Below are 17,859 nucleotides of genomic sequence, written 5' to 3' on the forward strand. Positions count from 1 at the left end.
TCCTGCTTACCATTTCCTCCTCCCGTGACAACTATCCCAATATTTTCTTCTGTGTTTCGTTGTGACTTTCTGCTTCTAGCAGAATATTCACAAGAACGACTCTTTCTCATCATGTTGTTGCATTCTCGAAGCCACCATGAAGACTATTTGTCAATGATCCCAACTCTGAGATCTGGCAAATGCTATCATCACCATTCCAGCAATAGCCTACCAAAAAAAAAAAGCTATTGAGGTTATGGTTCCCGTTACTGTAATTCTGCTCTTGATATCATTCAAGTGACAGCAGAAACAACTCTGATCACACTTTTTAAATATATGATATTATATGAAAGTAAATGTAATATCTCACTAATCATTCTACAGATGGCCTGAAAATCATGATATATTGTGAGCAAATTACTCTCACCGTGAGCAATATCAGATTGACGATGAAAATTGTCCAAGCACTGAGCAGTAAATTTTTCGGCGATTTTACTGTGAAGAAATGATTTTTATTTTATTTCTTTTATTGTTGTTTGTCTACCCACGTCGGGTGGAAGGAAGTGCAGATGGAATATCTACCTCAAAAGAAACAACCTTCTTGGCCATCAGTTTATGATTTTTTTTCATTCTCCTGGTTATTTCTTTTTTATTTCTCAATTGTTATCTGTTTACCCTGCCACCAAGTGGTATAAACGGCCCTGGAAGGATTAGATTATTGCTTATATAGCGAGTGATCCCAGACCTCCAGTTATCTTGCTGGGGCAAAAGAGCTCACCCAATCCCTCCCTCATGCGGAATTGCTGCAGCATCAGATCAGGATAAGAAGCAAATGAGTTCCCAAAGAAGAAATGCTATAGTTCGCATATATCGACTCCGAGCGTTGACTTAGAAATAGTCAACACTAGTATCTATGGGACGGATGAATTACACTGGGATCGTCTCCGTATGACCCTGTTGCACGCTGGTCTAAAGGTCCTACAAATCTGGCAAAGACAGAATCCTGAACTAAGGCCCTTAGTCTCAAAGACTCTATCCAACGAGCCGCCTCGTTTTACGAACTCCAAAATTGCCAACTCCATCTGGTTTTCACAGCGTCAACAGACTTAAAACGTTCTGCCCCACCTTCCTACGATGCTATATCAAATCCAAATTCGCATCTTCAGGAACCCACTCTGGGATGTCTCCACGACTGAGTGATTGGTGAGCTCAAAAAACCCTCATTGAGCTTCATGGAAGTCAAAAATTTTTGTCCCATTGTCGGCGACTTAAAAGGTTCTGGTTCACAACTCAAAGGAGGCTGGCCTCGATGCCACAATTTGCAAAATGTTGAATGCCGTTGCACCGAGGATCGATCCTTAGGTGGGGAAGCCATCTTAAAATATTCCTATATATCCGTCCAAGCGGTTCTGATGCAAATCTTCATCGTGGATTAATCCCGGAACATTAATAAGTCATGTCAAAATGCCCACAGAGTGCACGACCCTTCAGATGTCCTTGAAAGGAACTCCCACAGAGAGAACCATTCTCGATAGGTGGGTAGTTCAACCCGCTTCATTTACGGCGAATAAACAGGTCCATCCGTTTATTTATATTCCCCTTTTATTCGGTTTTTCATAATGGCCCCTACTGAAAATGCGAGCCTCTCCAACTTCGCTGTCTCCCCGTTCGACCCGGTCTGCAATATGACCAAGACGAAGAAAACCGGCGCTGGCAAAAATTGCCGCGGCCCCAAACTGGCCCTGTCGCTCTGGTAATGACCCATTTGCTTCTAGTTCCTCTACTACCCCAATAGATTCGATTTCGTCCCCAAACCCCTTTCCACTTTTGGGGGCCGGGCCAACACTTTTTCATGACAGCCCAACTAGGCCAGAATAATTTGATGTTTACATGGTTTACTTTTGTCCAGAACGCCCTCACATATAACTATTTATCCGGATTGTTGCTTTTGCTACTTCAATTCCATTCAGCTTCGCCGCCTAGTCAATAATATCCTCTATATAACCCATCATTCATATTCTCAAACTAGGTGATTTCATGAAAGCCGGAGAAGAGAGCTTTGAGGCTGCGCATGTATGCAGCAATATGAAGTATAATTCCCAATGCTGAGTGTCCAGGCATGTTTTCCTTTATTCTACCGAGTCCCTGATTTTCAAAACATCACACAGTCCACCAGACTTTGTTCTACAAAACATCTCCCCCCCCCTCTCGATGAGCATGCCAACACCAACAACCCCTTGATGTTATAATGTATATTCCACCACAGCTACATCTACCCTACATTTTCAGTTTATCATCGCTCCTTTGCCCTATTCATAAGATAATACTTTACCTTTCGAAATATAAAGGAGTTCAACGCTCTTGATGTTCTCCCAAATATACCGATCATGAATTTGCTCTCTTCGGATATTAGGGACGGCAGGCACTCGGCGTCCTCTCCTGTGGAGTGTTTATCCATTTTGACTCTCTTATTCTTAGCCCTCTTTCCTCTTCTCTTTATAAATTTCTTTCCTTGTTGAGTTTCCTTCTATACCTCTCTCTGTTCTCGTCGTTTCTTCTCGTTTCTTACCTTTTTGCTTTCAAAAACGACATTACATTCTCCATCAGTAATGGAAGCAATCAACTATAGCTCTTGTTGTTGGGAGTTCGCAAGACCCCAATCAGACAACTCAACAACGTCGTCAAACAACATCCATCTACGTACTCGACGATTTCGAATCCGACTCTAAATTAGAAGAGAAGCAATTTCTCCTGGGAAAGAGAATCAGAAAACCCTACAAGTGTTGAGGAACATCAATAAAATACACATCAATGCCAGTGACGATGCAGGGTTCTTGAGGGAATTTGACAGAGCTAGATCAAAAGAGAATCCATGAGCATGTTGACCGGCAATCAACAGTGATGGATGATATTGAGACAATTCTGAATCCGATGGTCTGACATGCCCTTGCAACTCAGCAGAGGCTTCTCTGTAGAGCACAAGGATGAGTACTATGATTTAAAGAATGGATGCTTCTTTAAGACACTTCTTCACCACTTGCAGTCAAACTTGTTAGGGGAAGAGATAGCTTCCGAGATCCTTGCTAAGAAGCTCTCACAATACCGGACCGTCATCAAATCTACTGAATCCACTCGTCAGCCAGTTCCCACTATGCAGAGAAGCTATTGCCCGCTCAAGATTTCCCTGCTGCCCCACCTTTCTAGAGGGGGCGAGATGTAGGAAAGCGATGAGACTCGAGAATCTTATGGCACTCCCTTTACAAAAAATATACATCACTGCATTGGTGGGCCATATCGACATATATATATTTATTTCTTCGGGGGGGATTGACGGTGGCATCTACGAGTGAGTCCACGCTTGTGGCCAACGGAGCCCTTCGACATCCAGAAAGATCTGTTGCATGCTAACCCTCGGTTAAGCTCTGTTGAGGAATATTCCATAGTTACAAGATAAAAGAGAAAAGAAAAGAAAAATTCATCTGAAAAGAAACACTGATGAGTACACAATGAAGAACGGAATGCTCCTAACAGTACTGATACACAATGGCTCCTGGTAGCGAGGGATGCCGCTCAGAGACATCTAACTAGGGGTTATACGTCGGGGGAGGTGGGGGTTGGGTGGCGTTATAACCCATGTTACTATGTATGGAGACTACACCCCTCGGGTGACTCAGCTGACCTACACTAGAGTTGATGAGGGTAGTTTGGGGTCAGAGATCCTTGAATGGGCTGTTTATATGAACATTAAATAAGATCCGTACGGCGATGGATCTGCTATGTGGGGACGAGAGGATGAGATTCCTTCCCTAGCATGCAATTCCTTCCCTCTTTATGAATCCTTCTGAACATGTATCCTTGCTGCTTTCTTTCTTCTGAGGCCTTGTTTGTTTTTATATTTTTAACGAAGGATTCCTTTGTTTTTCCTTTGTTGTTTTCTTTTTTACTCTTAGAATGACCAAGGAATCAAGGAATGTAACTAGTATTCAGAGAGATAACAATAAGATCCTTCAATTCTTGTTCTTAACTTAATCCTTACGTGCAACCTGCTATGTATGTTAGCCAAGCCCCACAATAGCCTTTTAGCATACATTTTGAAATATCAGACTGCAATTTGCTCAGATAGCCCCTATTCTTATCTCAAATTATCTGCCTATCTATCTTCCAATCTGCTCCATATTCAATCAATCTCTATAAGAATAAACATCATCATCTAGCTACCCACCTACCTGGCAATGCTAACTTATTAAATGACTATCTGGCTGCCTACCTGCTTGAATGAATGATATCTAGCAATGATAGCTAACGATGATAGCTATCGATGGTATCTATCGATGGTATATATCTATCGATGATATCAAGTGATGGTATATATCAAAGGTAGATAGTGATGATATATTGATAATAGCTAGTGATGATAGATAGATATAGATTATTTCTATTTACCTCAGTTGTATGAAGTCTGTATATGATATCTAGATAAAACTTACATCTTTATATTGATGTCTAGAACTAGTAGCCCATATGGTGAAGCCAAGCAAATTATAGATAGTATAGATAGAAGGAAGGTAGCTAGCTAACTTGGTGTTACCGTTGTTGCAGATTGAACCGTTCGTACCGTCCTGAATCCTTACGCAGTAGTAGTGTACCTCAGATTTGGGTTGGAGTTCTCCACAAATTAAAGTACTGTACAAGACTGCGGGGCCGCTCTCAGGGATATCGTTAACTCAGGGACCTTCCTCTATCACCTTCGACCCTGCTAATCAACTCTGGGAGCTTGATCGTAATCCGCCTGGGGGACTGAGGGCTGGATGAATGTCCTGCCCCGTTTCATGGAGGCTCTGGAGCATGCATAAAAAGTGGAATATTTGCGGAGAATTGCTCGCAATGATTAAATGTTCGCATTGTGTCTGGACTACTGTCTTCCCCGTGATCAGAAGACCAATGGTGATACCTACTGTATGAACTCATTGCATTTGGGAAGTTTACACCTTGCCCCATTCGTAGAGTTCGCCCCATTCATAGAGTCCGGGGCAATTTCAATAAAAAAGAGCGTTTGAAGGGTAGCTAGGTTCTGGCTTAAGGCGAAGATGCCGACGGAGGGTTGCCTCCCACCTCAAATTATCGTCATCTGGAGTAGAAGTGCTGTTCAGTTAAGTTATGGAAGTTGTGATAGACATCAAACTCATATAGAAGAAAATAAGTAGATGAGGAAACCATGCCATTGTTCACATGAAATCGACATACACATTATCCCTATCATTACAGTAACTAAAAAATGGAAGCAAGGCAACAGTTTCTTCTGGTCTATCTTGTCCACACAATATCAGATAGGCGAGCAGGGTTGATGTCGTAGAGCAGTGTAAGGATGGTTGCACTGAACAACGGGGCCTCTTTCAGAAGCAACTGGAAGTTTTCATTTGATATCAGCCTCCCCAGCTTCCAGGCTGCATAGGTTCGTCATTATTTTTGAAGCCATAAAAGGGGAAGTTCAGCTATTTACAGGGGCTCCCAAGCTTCAAGTTGTTTGAGGATTCTCTTGGCTTCTTCCGGGTCACGTTCTTTTGGATCGACTTGAATTAAAGAATGGATGAGCCGCGTGAGTAAATGGCGATATTCTGGCTCATCTTTCAGGTGGCTCATCAAAAGCTTAGACTCAATGAATGAGCTCTGTGCTTCATGGTCGGCGGCTGCGGGATACTGAGGTCAATTCCAATGGGGTTTCACGTAGAAATGGAAAGGAGAATAGGTATTAGATGGGTTATGGGGAACATACTGAGATAATGTTTTAGGTCACTTTTCCTGTCAAATAGATGCTGGTAGGTCGGCACATACGCGAACTAGATAAGGTTAGAGACAACAGAAAAGGGTAGAAAAACATGCCTAGTTTTGATAAAATCATGTCTGATGGGATGGATCAACCTACCACACAGCCTAGACTCCAAAGATCAGACTTTGCAGTTGCAGTATTTGCACCACTACGCTCCAGTTCTGGGGCACAGTAGTTTTCCGTCCCGAGGACATTTGATTTTGAAGGTGTTTCAAATCCTTTGTTCAAGCACCTGTCAGTACAACTATGTTGCATTGGGTCAGAGGAGCTGAAACAGGGGCAAAGGATATCCCTATCAGGTATTCAATTGGAATTGATGGTGACAAACCTTTGCCAAAATCAATTATGTCAACTAGTGACATATCTTGTGTATCTGTCTTAAGAGGAGTCCCATAACGGAGAATGATATACTCAGGCAGATTACCTGGACGTGGAGGTGGTGTGTCCAAATCTGAAACATTCCAGAGTATAACATCAGATTTTTGATCAAACTCAAAAGTCTTGTCCAAAGCCTCATTGGTAAAAGCTTCAGGATGTACCCCTAGGGAAACATTATTGGCACTAATGTCTAAAACATTTGCTTGGTTAATGTGTGTTTGTTATCTACTACTGAGTAGTTATGAGAGAGTAAACACCACCTACCACCATGGCATATTTGCTTCTGATGAAAAGCAAGCACCTTCATCAAGAGGGTCTTCACTAGTACAGTGAGTGAAGGAATATCACTAGGTGCATCAGCTTCTGCATTAAACCTCTCCCGAAGAGTACACCCAAGTGGCTTTAGGCCAAGACAGAGAAATTGGTCTTGTGTGGGGATGTGAGTGTGGAAAAAGGCAACCTCAAGTTTCCCAAGCTTTCGTAGGATACTCATCTCAGAGTTGTCTAGTGTGCTATACTCAAGTCTTAGAACTTTGAGGGCAAGGTATTCGCCAGAATTACTGGACATCTCAAGTGTCAGCTAGTCCAATTCAATAAGCTCAGGTGAGAGGGGAGAGTGCAGGTCTTGTTATGGAGGTTCTTACGTCTCTCTCCCCAACCAAACAGTGGAATAAGATCCTCTTCCCAGCTTTCCAATGATTCTAAAGGAACACAGCTTTCCTTTATGAACCAAGTCTGAGCCACCAAGCACATCATCAATCAGAACAGGACATAGGCCGCTGTCAGTATACTCATGCAGAAACTCGCATTCGCTACCCTGAAAAAGCGTTGTGGTCCAACCAGGTGAGTCGGAAGCTTGATGTTTCTTTACGGGATACTGTTTCGGTTGCGGAGGTGGTTCCATTGTCGGGCTGGGTGTAGGGCGTTTGGAGGTTTCTGGGCGAGATGTAATTAAATTTCGCAGTCGGCCAGTAGACAAATGCTTTAGTTGTAGCATAGACAGAAGCCAATTTCTAAACTGAAAATTTTCCCAGAACCCGAACTCGAACTCGAACTCGAATCTCTTACCTAGTCAATATAACTCAGTTATCCAGGGGGGGTTTGGCAGGGGTGTCGTACGGGAAAACCGTGTTATTTGGGGGGGTCATGTTATAGCACCGCTAACGCGCCCCGTAGATAACTGAACTTTCCATCACATTGAAATCTGGCAGGGGAAGTTCGCCTTTGCCAATTTCAAGATATTGCCTGTATTCCCGCTTCATATTATTAGCACACCAGTCAAGAACCAGTTAGGGACTAGTCAACACTCACATGTTTCTCTAGAGTGCTTGTCACGTTGATGATTGTGATGATTTTGTGCAATGGTATAATTAGTGTTACAAGTCAGGCAGCACAGCTCTTACGCCAAAATTATATTATTACTCTTGAAAATCTCTTCTCATTGTGCTTATTGGCTTGAGTCTATGATAGCAAACTGATATGTGATGTCTGTGTAGAGCCTGGTAATGTGTTTTTAATGAAAAAAGAGTCCTGATATGGATTCTTAAATATAATGCTCAATTGGGCCCCAAAATGCGAGATGCCATTCCAAAGTCACAACAAGCCAAAAGTACCTATGAAACTCAATGCCATCAAATCTGGAATGATCTGTGTATCATCATGCACTCCAAACCGCGTCTTCTGAAAATCCAGCATCCAAAATCACAGAAATGATGGCTGAAAATGGGTTAGCAGCGACGCCGTTCCGTGACCAGATCGGTTTTCCAGTTTTCCCCATAGACCTCTCCCCAAATTTCCGAGATCTCTTGTGCAATCTTGTCGCTAATATCTTTCCATGAAGTATCACCACTCAGGTGGGTCGCGGGGACTATATCGAGTGCGTGGCCAGCCCAAGCCCCTCGATGCATCTCTTTTCCCCGAATCAACGAATAATCGGAGGTTGACCAGCAAGTCTTGTAGAGGATGACTTCACCATAGCCTAGTATATCGATAAACGGGCCTTGAACGTGCTTCTGATCTAATGCGACTGCTGAGGGTCGAACAAATTCATGCGTTGTTAGATTTCTGAGAACCCATTCCTCACTGCATGGATAGTAACTCTGTGGCTCTGGATGTGCCACTTGGACTATATCTACCGGGCTAGGGTGCCCGTATTGAAGATCGAGGGCGAGCCTAAAGAGATCGTGCGGGAAACTCGTTGTAACTGTGGTGATGCTGGTGTATCGAGCGTCTGCCATTCGATACAAACTGACAGGTTTATCAGCCAACTCCTCCGCCAGGTCGCCGCCCAGTTCGATCTCTAATTCTTCAAATTCCAGGCCCTCATCCAATTCTTTCAACTCGTCTGGGGAGAGCATGCCGTCAGGATACTGGGTATTTCCACCGTGTTCGATTGAATCACCCACACAGATGACCGGAATTCCTGCCCAAACACCTAAGTAGCCCGAAAAATGTTTTGCGATCAGTGGTCTCACGAGGGTCCACAGACTCCGGCAGCTAAGACCCAAAAGAAAGACATCTTCCAAGTCCAAGAAGTCGAGAATATGGTAATGGATCTCGGTGGGAAGCTGAATGAGGATAGATCTAGATTTGGTTGTGCACGTCAGAGCACGGGAAGATGGCATATTAACAGGAAGATGGGCCGGCTCAAGTCGCCTTTTCTGGGGAATAGTTTTCCCTGGCTTGGGTAGGACTGTTCTGTGACTGTTCTCCCCATCACGAGATTGGGGGATAATGGGTCTCGCAAAAAGGGAAACAAGAGAGGATGCAGATCCATTGAACAGGTCCTCACAAGGTCTGCATCCCCAACTTCGCTTTTCGCGACGACGAGGTGCAATGAGATGAAAATCCTGTCCCATTTTCAAGCCAGCCCGTCGAAGGGGGCTCTGAGCGAATTTAAGTAATCGAAACCTCTGAACTATAAGCCGATATTCCCTGAGCTTATGTGCGTCTGCATTCGCAAAGTTTTCAGATATCCTGAGGAGCTCCAAGTTTTCTGGTCAACACTAAACTCAACTGCCAAGGCGCTAATGAATAAAAATAAGTCATACAAAAGGTGTTAGTTCATCTAGACAGCCGGACTTCCATGGCCACCGTCTGAAGTTCTGAGGAGCCAGCCAAGGCAATCATTGACCCTCAGTATACGATGAAAAGGGGTGATCTTATGACTCGGCCTTTGCGTGCAGTCTAACAACTGGCTCATGTGTTGATGAAAAGGTGAATAAAAGTATTCAGAATCAGGTTACCATAGCGCATGTGGGATGGTTCAGATAATGGGAATTGATTCTTGTCTTAACTAAGGTAGGTTGATGCAGTCTATTTCTGGCTCCGGAGCCTGACTTGATTGATTGCCATCTTCATTTAAAAACATCAGAACATTTGATTGAGAGAGTTCAAGTTCTGACTGTCAAACATCAGAACTTACTCCACGAGGGATCTCATCAACAGCAGACTGAATCCTCCTCAGATGACCATATTGTAAACATTCTTGGTAAACATATATGCACTCCACTCATCCTTTCCCCACCTCGCTGGTAAGGTCAAATGTTTTGATTGGGTGACGGTAGAAAGATGTGTTGCTCTCCTTATTGACCGCATAGTGGCTGTACATCCTCACTGTCCCTGTGGTTATGTGAGATAGAGAAAGCCAAGATCTCACAATTGACCACCTCCTTCGCGTCCCACAAGTTTAAACAGCTCAACAACACCCCTCACGGTGAGTGTCATGCTGTGTGCATTTTGTCAATCAGCGATGTCAAGGGTGGTGGTACCCTTAACCTCACTGATCAAGAAAAAGAAGTACATGTAGGAAGTGGCTAGGAAGAAGGAGCTGTAGGTTTCCAGGTCGTAGCCAAGGTACAGCTCGAACACGATCCCATCGCCAAGCCAGAATCTCTCTCGGGCACCAGGTATTTTGCATAGCTCGGCCGGCTATGGTATCATGGACATGGCCTTCCACTGCAGTTCGCTCGTAGTCCTCCAGATCCTTTTCGCTTCGTAGTTTTCGACTAGAATACCGGAGAACCAAGTCCGTCCAGCTCAAGAAAAGATGTGAATAGCCGAGGTCCGTCTCTTCCAGTTGGTTGCAGGCAAGTGCAAACCACTTCGTAAGTATCTTGCAGTTGAACCAGACAGCTTGATCGAAAGCAACGACTTGCTGGGCAGTATTTACCAGTGGGTGGTAGAATAGTCCCCTTCGTGGAGCGGGACGATGTTCCAACTGAAAAGGCCGGGAGTATGAATCATGGCATCTCTTGATGAGCTCCTTGAGTGTTGACGGCTGGTGGCCCACTCTTCCCTCAGCCTCTCACTCTTCTGCCTGCCTTCGTTCCGCCCCCGCTCGGAGGAAGAGAGCCTTGTAATCTGGTGAACTGCTATCGGTCATTGGAGAGGGATAAAAGAGTTATTATCAAAAAGCAAAATGGGCACCAGGAATTTGGTGGCAGAGATAGACGATAATCGTATTGACTCCAGCCATTGCGTATCAGTCCTTCTAGGAGCATTCCTTCGTACCAACTTTCTATTTGTTTTCTTTTGTTTGTTGAATTCGATTCTTTTCTTTTCTTTTCTTCCTCTCTTTTGCATCTTGTAACCCAAGTCACGAATCCCTGCAGCAACAAGCATAATCAACCTTTCCAAGTCGGGAAGGCCAGCCCTAATTCCGAGGCTGAGAAAATCCGGATAAAAAGCGGCTTGCTCTTGCGCGCTTGGCGAGGACACAGTTATTGGCGTGGGAATCGGTGTGTGCAGAGCAGACCGCAGGCTGGGCGGACGGTGATCCGGCTTGTCCAATGAGATCCCGAACTTGGGTCTTTCTGTTGCCTGGAGCGCCTTTTGTGGCAACTCGAGACTTATCCAGGTCCAGTGCTCACGAAAAGTTAAACCCGGTGTATCTTGTGCAAAGCAGCTGAGTTTATGATCTAGGTCTTCCGGTGGCTTCGCGGGGTTCTTTTGAACTTATCGATTGCATTGTTTTGTTTCGTGAATGGCGGTTGCGGTATCAGCTGGCTGCTGGGCATTGTGAAACGATGGTGTTTGGGAAGGCATCCTTGGACTGGTTTGACCCAGCACGCGCCGGGGAATATGTGGGATATGTGGATATCTGCGGCCAGAAAGACATCAGTGGTGGTGATGTCGATAATTCTCCCATTCGTTGGAGAGATGTTTAAAGGTACGAATGGATTGGAAGGTGTGTTGGCCCAAGGCCAGGCGAAAACCTTAAGGAAGTTGAACCCAGCTGAAGAAACGGTTGGCAAGCCATGAGATACAGAAGCCCAGTATAGATAGATGCACATGGATGTAGATATGCGTATTTCCCTTTCACATGAATTTTGGTTGCTAGGAGCCTTTTGACCTTTTGAAAATCAATACGGTTCGCATGGAGGTTGGTTAGCACACAGGTAACAGGACATCTAATCCTCTTCACCAGTTACATTCGAGTTCCCTGGGCATAAGGACGTTGATATCTACTGTGCAAAGAGCAGAACTCTTATCATACTTTCACTGCACTTTTTCATCTCTGGAACTCATTCCATCACCTATAAAGGTGGGACGAACAACGTTGAATGCGGTAGCTGAACAGAACCACAGCGAAACCTGCCTCACAGAATGCCCATCGGATCGGTTTTTTTTTTTTTTTTTATCTTTCGAGTTTCCTGATGCCAATTACAATAGAGAACCTGGTGAAGAAGAAGGTGTGAGGTCCTCCGGCGTGCACCCAGAGTTGATTCAAAAACTTTCTCGAAATAACTTCCTTGTGCTGAAGGACTCTTCAGGTGCAATTTATAACTGCGAGTCTCGCCGATTATCTCAATCGAAGGCCTCAGTTCTACTAAGTTACTATTACTATTTCTGAATGTCGAAAGTCGTCGACATGCACGGATGTCAAAATGTCTTCTTCAAAGCTTCACAGGAACAGCAGAACGATGCCACGCTCAGATGGTACGTGCATCCACTGCCGTGCCTGAAATAGCTTTGCTGCTAGCTGGCTGCAGTTAGTCCGAAGCTGCCATCATCCATGAGTCTGACAAGAGCAAAGTCACCTTGCGCCGTTCAAAGTCGCAACTCGCTCGCTTCTTATCCTGGCCTGCATGGGCCAAGGAACCAAGCCACCGTCAACTCTCCAATCATTTAGAATCGCCCTGTTCCTCGGAACTCTGATCCCACCAGGTTCGATATATAGTTTTTCCAGGAGGATGGAGCTGGCAATGGCCCTATCTCAGCAGGGCAGCTATTCTTGTATGACTGTACACAGAGTAAGTAAGTATAGGTCCTAGTGCTTTGAGAGCATCCTCGCCGTTCTGCCAAGGACATTAGTTAGTTACTTACTAACTGTTTAGTAGCTAGTTAACTCTCCAAAAGCTGACTTGGCTCTGTAGCTTAACTGCGCGGTAGTTATCACAGGTCTAAAATAAGAAACATCAAATTTCTCGGGTTGTTTCTCGTAGCCGCCGCGACGGATCGTGCTCCGCAACTGACTGCTGGACCAGACCTGGTGAAAATGGGCTGTTGGGCTGGCCAGTAGCGCTTTTTCCTTGTTCCTTGTGCCTCAGATCTCAACCGCCATAGCGTGCAGTGTGACTTGCAAGAAATTGCAAGTTTTGCGGCTGCGCGACTTGCGGCTTAGGAGCTGCAAGGAACAACAGATAATACTTTGCTTTTGTCTGGCCAATCGTGAGATCGGCTGGCCATGTTCAGGGTCGCAAACTTCTGAACAAGAACGGCGTGGCTGACCCTTGTCCACCAAATAGGATTGCCGTATCTTGGGGGCTGAGAATGGACCAGGTCCCTTGCTAGAGTCCCCAATCCCTGGCTGCCAGCATGGAGCGACAGGTTAATTTCCCTATGTCTAAATTTGCAAATACGATCATCAAAGGGCCGAGTGGAGGGAGAAGCACGATGGTTCAGGCGCGATGCTGAGCTCTGGGCTTGCTTGCTTGGACACGTCGATATAAATCTCCGCGAACACCCCCATCGAATAAGAATATCCAAACCACAGAATTCAAAAGAGCTCGTTCATTACCTGCACCCCACAAGCTCTTTGCCGATCGTTATATCATTAAATTTCTTTATTTCATTGTTCGCGTCTCGAAAAGATTTTTCTCTCTATCTTTGATATGCCCATTTGATTTGATCAGTGCATCGCGAGTATCCCAGGAGTCCTCTCTCTATCCCTCTATAACTTTCTATATATTTCATTGCTCGACAACAATTTTCACCATGCATTTCCAATCGGTATGTGTTTACCCTCTCATTCCTTTTGTCAAACGTTGTATGGCTGACAGCTTCCTAGCTTCTTGTCCTCCAACTTCTGGCGACGAGTCTAACTGCAGCTAAACCAATCAAGACCCGGAGTGAATCGCCAAGTTGTACAGAAGACCCGAACGGGTACTTAACTCCAAGCTGCACGCCCGGCCCTCCCCCAGACCAAACGACGCCAGCCGGACCCGCATGCTACAAAGGCACACAATTCCCACCAGCCGAGGAATGGCTTACATTCAATCAACTATGGGCACTTAACAGCCCGGTCATGTCCAAGTTCAATAGCGAGTCTGAGATGGGCTATATCAAGAAATATATTGGAGAAGCTGCTGCAGCGGCAGGAATTGACAAGTATGCTTGAATCTCCCGTATCCTTCTTTATTTCCTCAGGCGGATATTCATATTGGAACTGCCAAAACGACGCGGCGGCTAACTCATTATCCCAAACATCACAGAGGGATATTCCTCACTATCATGATGCAAGAATCTAGCGGGAACGTCCGCACCGTCGCAGGCGACGGTGTGACGCCAGGCCTCATGCAAGCCCTGGGAAGCCCCAGCTGTTTAGGGACCTCCTTTGGCGAATGCCCTGAATCGAAAATCCAAGGCATGTTATATGCTGGCGCTTTAGGCACTGGCCAGACCGAGGGCCTCTCTGCCTGCTTCACAAAGAATCGCCGCCAATATGGTGCTATGCTGCGCTGCTACAACAGCGGCAGTGTAGTTGATCCGCTCAACTGGGACGTTGTGAATTACGGAACCCCCAGCTACGTCAGCGACATTGCCAACCGGCTGAGAGGGGTGGAGCCCCGCAGGGACTGCGGATTTGGTGGTGGTATCCCATCGCCCGGCCATTGAGTGTGCTGTGGGAGAGCTGTGTTTTGATATCCGTTCTCGCGTTTATCGTTGGAGTTCTTTTTTCTCTCTCTTTTCCCAAGGACTGGTCATAATCTGGAGCGTTATGTTTTGCAATTCTTTCATATATTTTTTGCATTTTCAATCTTTTTTTGTCTTGCATTTTGTCTATACATATCCTCTCATCTGTCGTTGCATATGTCATCCAGGAGATAGACTCTTGTAGATTCCATTGTACTTGTACAAAGATTTTTTTTTTTTTTTTTTATCATGCCAATTAGCCTTTTCCACTTTTCCAGGAAAATCGGGTCTCAGGCACCAGGGGTTTTCGCGATTCAATAGTTAATCGGTCACTTCTTTTCCCTCACACAGGGGCGACTGATGCGTCCCCCAGAAGTAGAAATACGACGGCGATTTGTAGTTTGTCCACTTTGGCGTCGTCTCTCTCCAGCACAGGAGAGCGCCAAGATCTTTTCAACTTTTCTGTTTCTCAGTTTGAAATTTGAAGGCTTGGTAGTGGTAATAATTTGCACTGCATCATCGACGTGTCGCTTGGCGATTTCTTGCTCAGAAAAGGGTTAGAACTAAAATAAACTCTTAGGATAATTATAGAAATATATCTATGGTAGCTCTGAGAGACTACTTAGCATATGTCCAGGACACACACGTATATATATATACAATAGATAAACAGCGAGAAAAAAAAAAAAACTCGGCCAGGGAAGCCGTGTACCGCGGCAAATCGTTAAAAGCACCCCGCACTTACACCTACTCCCCCTTATAAATAGCCGTGGCATTTCCAAGGAAGCCAGTGAACGCCTGCTCCGCAACATGCGGCACAATCGACTTGGGCAGGTCCTCGCCTTTCTCATTGCGATCGTCCACGGTCTTCTCCTTGGTCTTTTCGACCCACTCCAGCGCGGCCTTGAACTCACGCGCCGCCTTCCCCCTCTGTCCCTTGTCGTGGGCGTCGAGCATGCTTATCAGGTGCTCGCACGCATGAGCCCACTGGCTCGCAACGGTCGCCCAAGGCGCTACCTCTGCCGCAAAGGCTTTCATGGCCATGCGCGGCAGGGTTCTTGGGAGCTGAGTGAGGAGCTCCAAGCGCTTGCGGAGCTGCCTGGAGCGGTCGTGGCCCTTTCCGCGCGCGGACCGGCCGGCCCAGAAAGCCTCGATGTCCTTGTCAAGTGCGGGAGAGTGGACCTCTGGTTTGCGGTAGGGCCAGTTCTGGTTGAGGTCGGAGAAGGCGATGAGCGCCTCGCGGATCTGTTTGTTGTTGCCCGCGAGCTCTGCCAGGATTGCCGCCATTGACTCATCGGCGTCGTAGGCGGGTGCGTTCCACATGTAATCGGCGTAGTTGGAAAGGGCGGGCAGGGAGGCATAAGGCTCAATCATCGGGTTCGAGGTGAAGCCAAGGATGTACTTGTACAGATCGGTGGCGCGGCCGGTGAGGGGGTTAAGGAAGAGTCGGTCACGCTTGCCATCGTTCACTGGGAAATTGTCCCAGATGAACATGTTCTCGGTTACATAGGTCGTGAGGGCGCGCTGGACGCTATCGACGGTGATCTTGTCACTGAAGACTCCTTCGCCGGTCCACTGGACGCGGATCTTCTTGTCCAGGGTAGTACCAAACCTCTCCTTATAAGGATCGGGCTCGCTGCCAGCGTAGTTGGTTGGGACCGTCTCGAGGTCGAGGAGACCTAGGGGCTCAATGTACTCCTTCTGGACGCGGTTTAGATAGTATGTCTGGGCTTCCGCCAACCAGTGCCAGTTGCCCTTGTCCTCCCACTTCTCCTTATCCGCGTCGCAGTGGAATTTCAGGGGAATATCATCAAGAGCAATGTAAAAGCTGTGGACACCCAACTCGCGAATCTGGTTGAATTTGGTGACGGTAGTATTGAAATCTTCGTCGGACGAGTAGCAGATGGAAGCACCGGGTGAAAGAGCATAGGTGAAATCTACATGATTGGCATTGGCGGTGGTTATTAGCTCCTTGAGCTTCTCAAGGGCCTCACCAGTGTAAAGATCGCGCCACTCGAAACGGAGCTTCAGGTCATCCTTGGGCGTGTAGATGTAGGTATTGATCTTGTGCCTGCCATAGAATTCATAGTGGTCGAGACGTGCTTGGTGCGACCAGGGAATGCCATAGAAGCCCTCGATGGAGCCACGAATGGACATGAGCGGCCAGTCGCGCACCTTGACACCCGGAACACGGCTCCCATCGACAAGCTGGCGAAGGGTCTGAGCCGCATAAAACGTACCGCGCTTATCCACGCCGTTGAGAACGATGCTCGGGCGGCCCTTATGATGGCCTGCTGCAAGAACATAGCCATCAGCATCGAGGCCATGAGCGCTTTTGCCAGCTAGTGCCTTGGCGACGGCGGAGGCATCGGAGTTTTCCTTATCAGTGCCAATGAAGATTTGCGTGCCGCGTTGTGTCGGGTAGCCATGACGGGAGTCTGAGATTCTGGGAGTGCCACCGGCGGAGATCACAATCCGCTTGACGACGTTGAGCGTGGTTTTGTCTTTGGCATCCCCAGTTACGATCGTGACGGGACCGCGGAGTGAGACATCCCGGCCGAGCGACGAAATCTCTTGCGGAGGAGGCCAAACCTTGGGTAGTTTTGACGGATGATTTGACGGATGACGATACTCAGGGGCAGCGTCGGCTGGTCCAAGGGCCAGGAGAGCTACAACAAAGGCCTGGAAGCCAGTGCGATAGTGGAATAACATGGTGTCCGTGTCAGGAAACCTTGTCAAAAGGTTAAAGGTTGATGAATTGTAGCAGAACTCAACGCCGCCAGGGGTGTTCTTTATGTATTAATTCTTTCTCGTGATTGCGCTGGTGGGGACAACGCAAGAAAAACCACATCCATATCCATATCCATAGCCGTAACCCACATTTTGGATAGGGTCTGAGCAAACATATGGGCCATGTACTTTGTAGAGCGAAGGAATTCGGACTGGATGGGGCCAGCGCTGTGGAGGTTGAGAACTCGGCGGGCTGGTCACTGTCGGACATGTTCAGAGTGCCTGGGACGTTGCAACCGTTACAGCTTGCCCAGTCGCGTGTGCAACATTGCCGATCACAAATTTGAGAGCATATGCTAACGATGATAGTCGGCATGTCCCGGCGTCAGTTACTGGTGGGGGAATCGGGAGTTATCAGGTTTGGCGCGAGTTGTTGCATTTGCTCCGCTCGCGACGATAACATAACAGGCCCTGACGCTCCGAGAAGCAGATTTTTCTCCATAATGGGTATTGTTTCTCGGCATGAGGGGCAGGGTACATGGTAACCTCAGGGCGGATATAATTTATACGGAGCCATCGCCGTATCAAAAGGTCCTGAAAATAGTGAAAAGTGGGGGAGAGCATTCTAGTCACCCTGTTACTGCTCGGCGTACGTCCTCCCAAGAAGCAAAGAACTCCACCGAAAATGAGGAATTTTGCACCTCATTTTTATTAGCTCAGGATTGACTCTTGGGGAAGCCGACCAACTCGGCGGGCACTAGTTGCTGAATACTCTGATGCCGTTGCCGTGGCTTGAGCCAACCGAAACC

General features: G+C 46.6%; 7 protein-coding genes across 7 annotated transcripts; 1 reads left to right on the top strand and 6 right to left on the bottom strand.

Moving 5' to 3' along the window:
• Nucleotides 1-890: 890 nt before the first annotated feature.
• Nucleotides 891-1,354, bottom strand: HCBG_08546 (uncharacterized protein; the record flags this gene model as incomplete). Its single annotated transcript, XM_045435595.1, has 2 exons — nt 891-1,061; nt 1,154-1,354. The coding sequence occupies 2 exons, from the start codon at nt 1,352-1,354 to the stop codon at nt 891-893; spliced, it is 372 nt and encodes a 123-aa protein (XP_045283695.1).
• Nucleotides 1,355-1,605: 251 nt separating this feature from the next.
• Nucleotides 1,606-2,437, bottom strand: HCBG_08547 (uncharacterized protein; the record flags this gene model as incomplete). The annotated part of the gene is made up of 2 exons (XM_045435596.1): nt 1,606-1,905; nt 2,312-2,437. 2 exons carry the CDS (start codon nt 2,435-2,437, stop codon nt 1,606-1,608), a joined length of 426 nt encoding a protein of 141 aa, XP_045283696.1.
• Nucleotides 2,438-5,475: 3,038 nt separating this feature from the next.
• HCBG_08548 (uncharacterized protein) lies at nt 5,476-7,181 on the bottom strand (the record flags this gene model as incomplete). The annotated part of the gene is made up of 4 exons (XM_045435597.1): nt 5,476-5,666; nt 6,135-6,374; nt 6,449-6,744; nt 6,829-7,181. The coding sequence occupies 4 exons, from the start codon at nt 7,179-7,181 to the stop codon at nt 5,476-5,478; spliced, it is 1,080 nt and encodes a 359-aa protein (XP_045283697.1).
• A 730-nt stretch (nt 7,182-7,911) lies between these two features.
• Nucleotides 7,912-9,042, bottom strand: HCBG_08549 (uncharacterized protein; the record flags this gene model as incomplete). Its single annotated transcript, XM_045435598.1, has 1 exon — nt 7,912-9,042. The coding sequence occupies one exon, from the start codon at nt 9,040-9,042 to the stop codon at nt 7,912-7,914; it is 1,131 nt and encodes a 376-aa protein (XP_045283698.1).
• A 653-nt stretch (nt 9,043-9,695) lies between these two features.
• Nucleotides 9,696-11,202, bottom strand: HCBG_08550 (uncharacterized protein; the record flags this gene model as incomplete). Its single annotated transcript, XM_045435599.1, has 5 exons — nt 9,696-9,786; nt 9,843-9,911; nt 9,967-10,463; nt 10,697-11,033; nt 11,141-11,202. 5 exons carry the CDS (start codon nt 11,200-11,202, stop codon nt 9,696-9,698), a joined length of 1,056 nt encoding a protein of 351 aa, XP_045283699.1.
• A 2,200-nt stretch (nt 11,203-13,402) lies between these two features.
• Nucleotides 13,403-14,302, top strand: HCBG_08551 (uncharacterized protein; the record flags this gene model as incomplete). The annotated part of the gene is made up of 3 exons (XM_045435600.1): nt 13,403-13,417; nt 13,476-13,795; nt 13,900-14,302. 3 exons carry the CDS (start codon nt 13,403-13,405, stop codon nt 14,300-14,302), a joined length of 738 nt encoding a protein of 245 aa, XP_045283700.1.
• Nucleotides 14,303-15,067: 765 nt separating this feature from the next.
• On the bottom strand, nt 15,068-17,574 carry HCBG_08552 (O-glcnacase; the record flags this gene model as incomplete). Its single annotated transcript, XM_045435601.1, has 2 exons — nt 15,068-17,051; nt 17,444-17,574. The coding sequence occupies 2 exons, from the start codon at nt 17,572-17,574 to the stop codon at nt 15,068-15,070; spliced, it is 2,115 nt and encodes a 704-aa protein (XP_045283701.1).
• Nucleotides 17,575-17,859: the final 285 nt, after the last annotated feature.

Source organism: Histoplasma capsulatum (genome assembly GCF_000150115.1).
Source record: "Histoplasma capsulatum G186AR genomic scaffold supercont2.16, whole genome shotgun sequence".
Taxonomy (NCBI): domain Eukaryota; kingdom Fungi; phylum Ascomycota; class Eurotiomycetes; order Onygenales; family Ajellomycetaceae; genus Histoplasma; species Histoplasma capsulatum.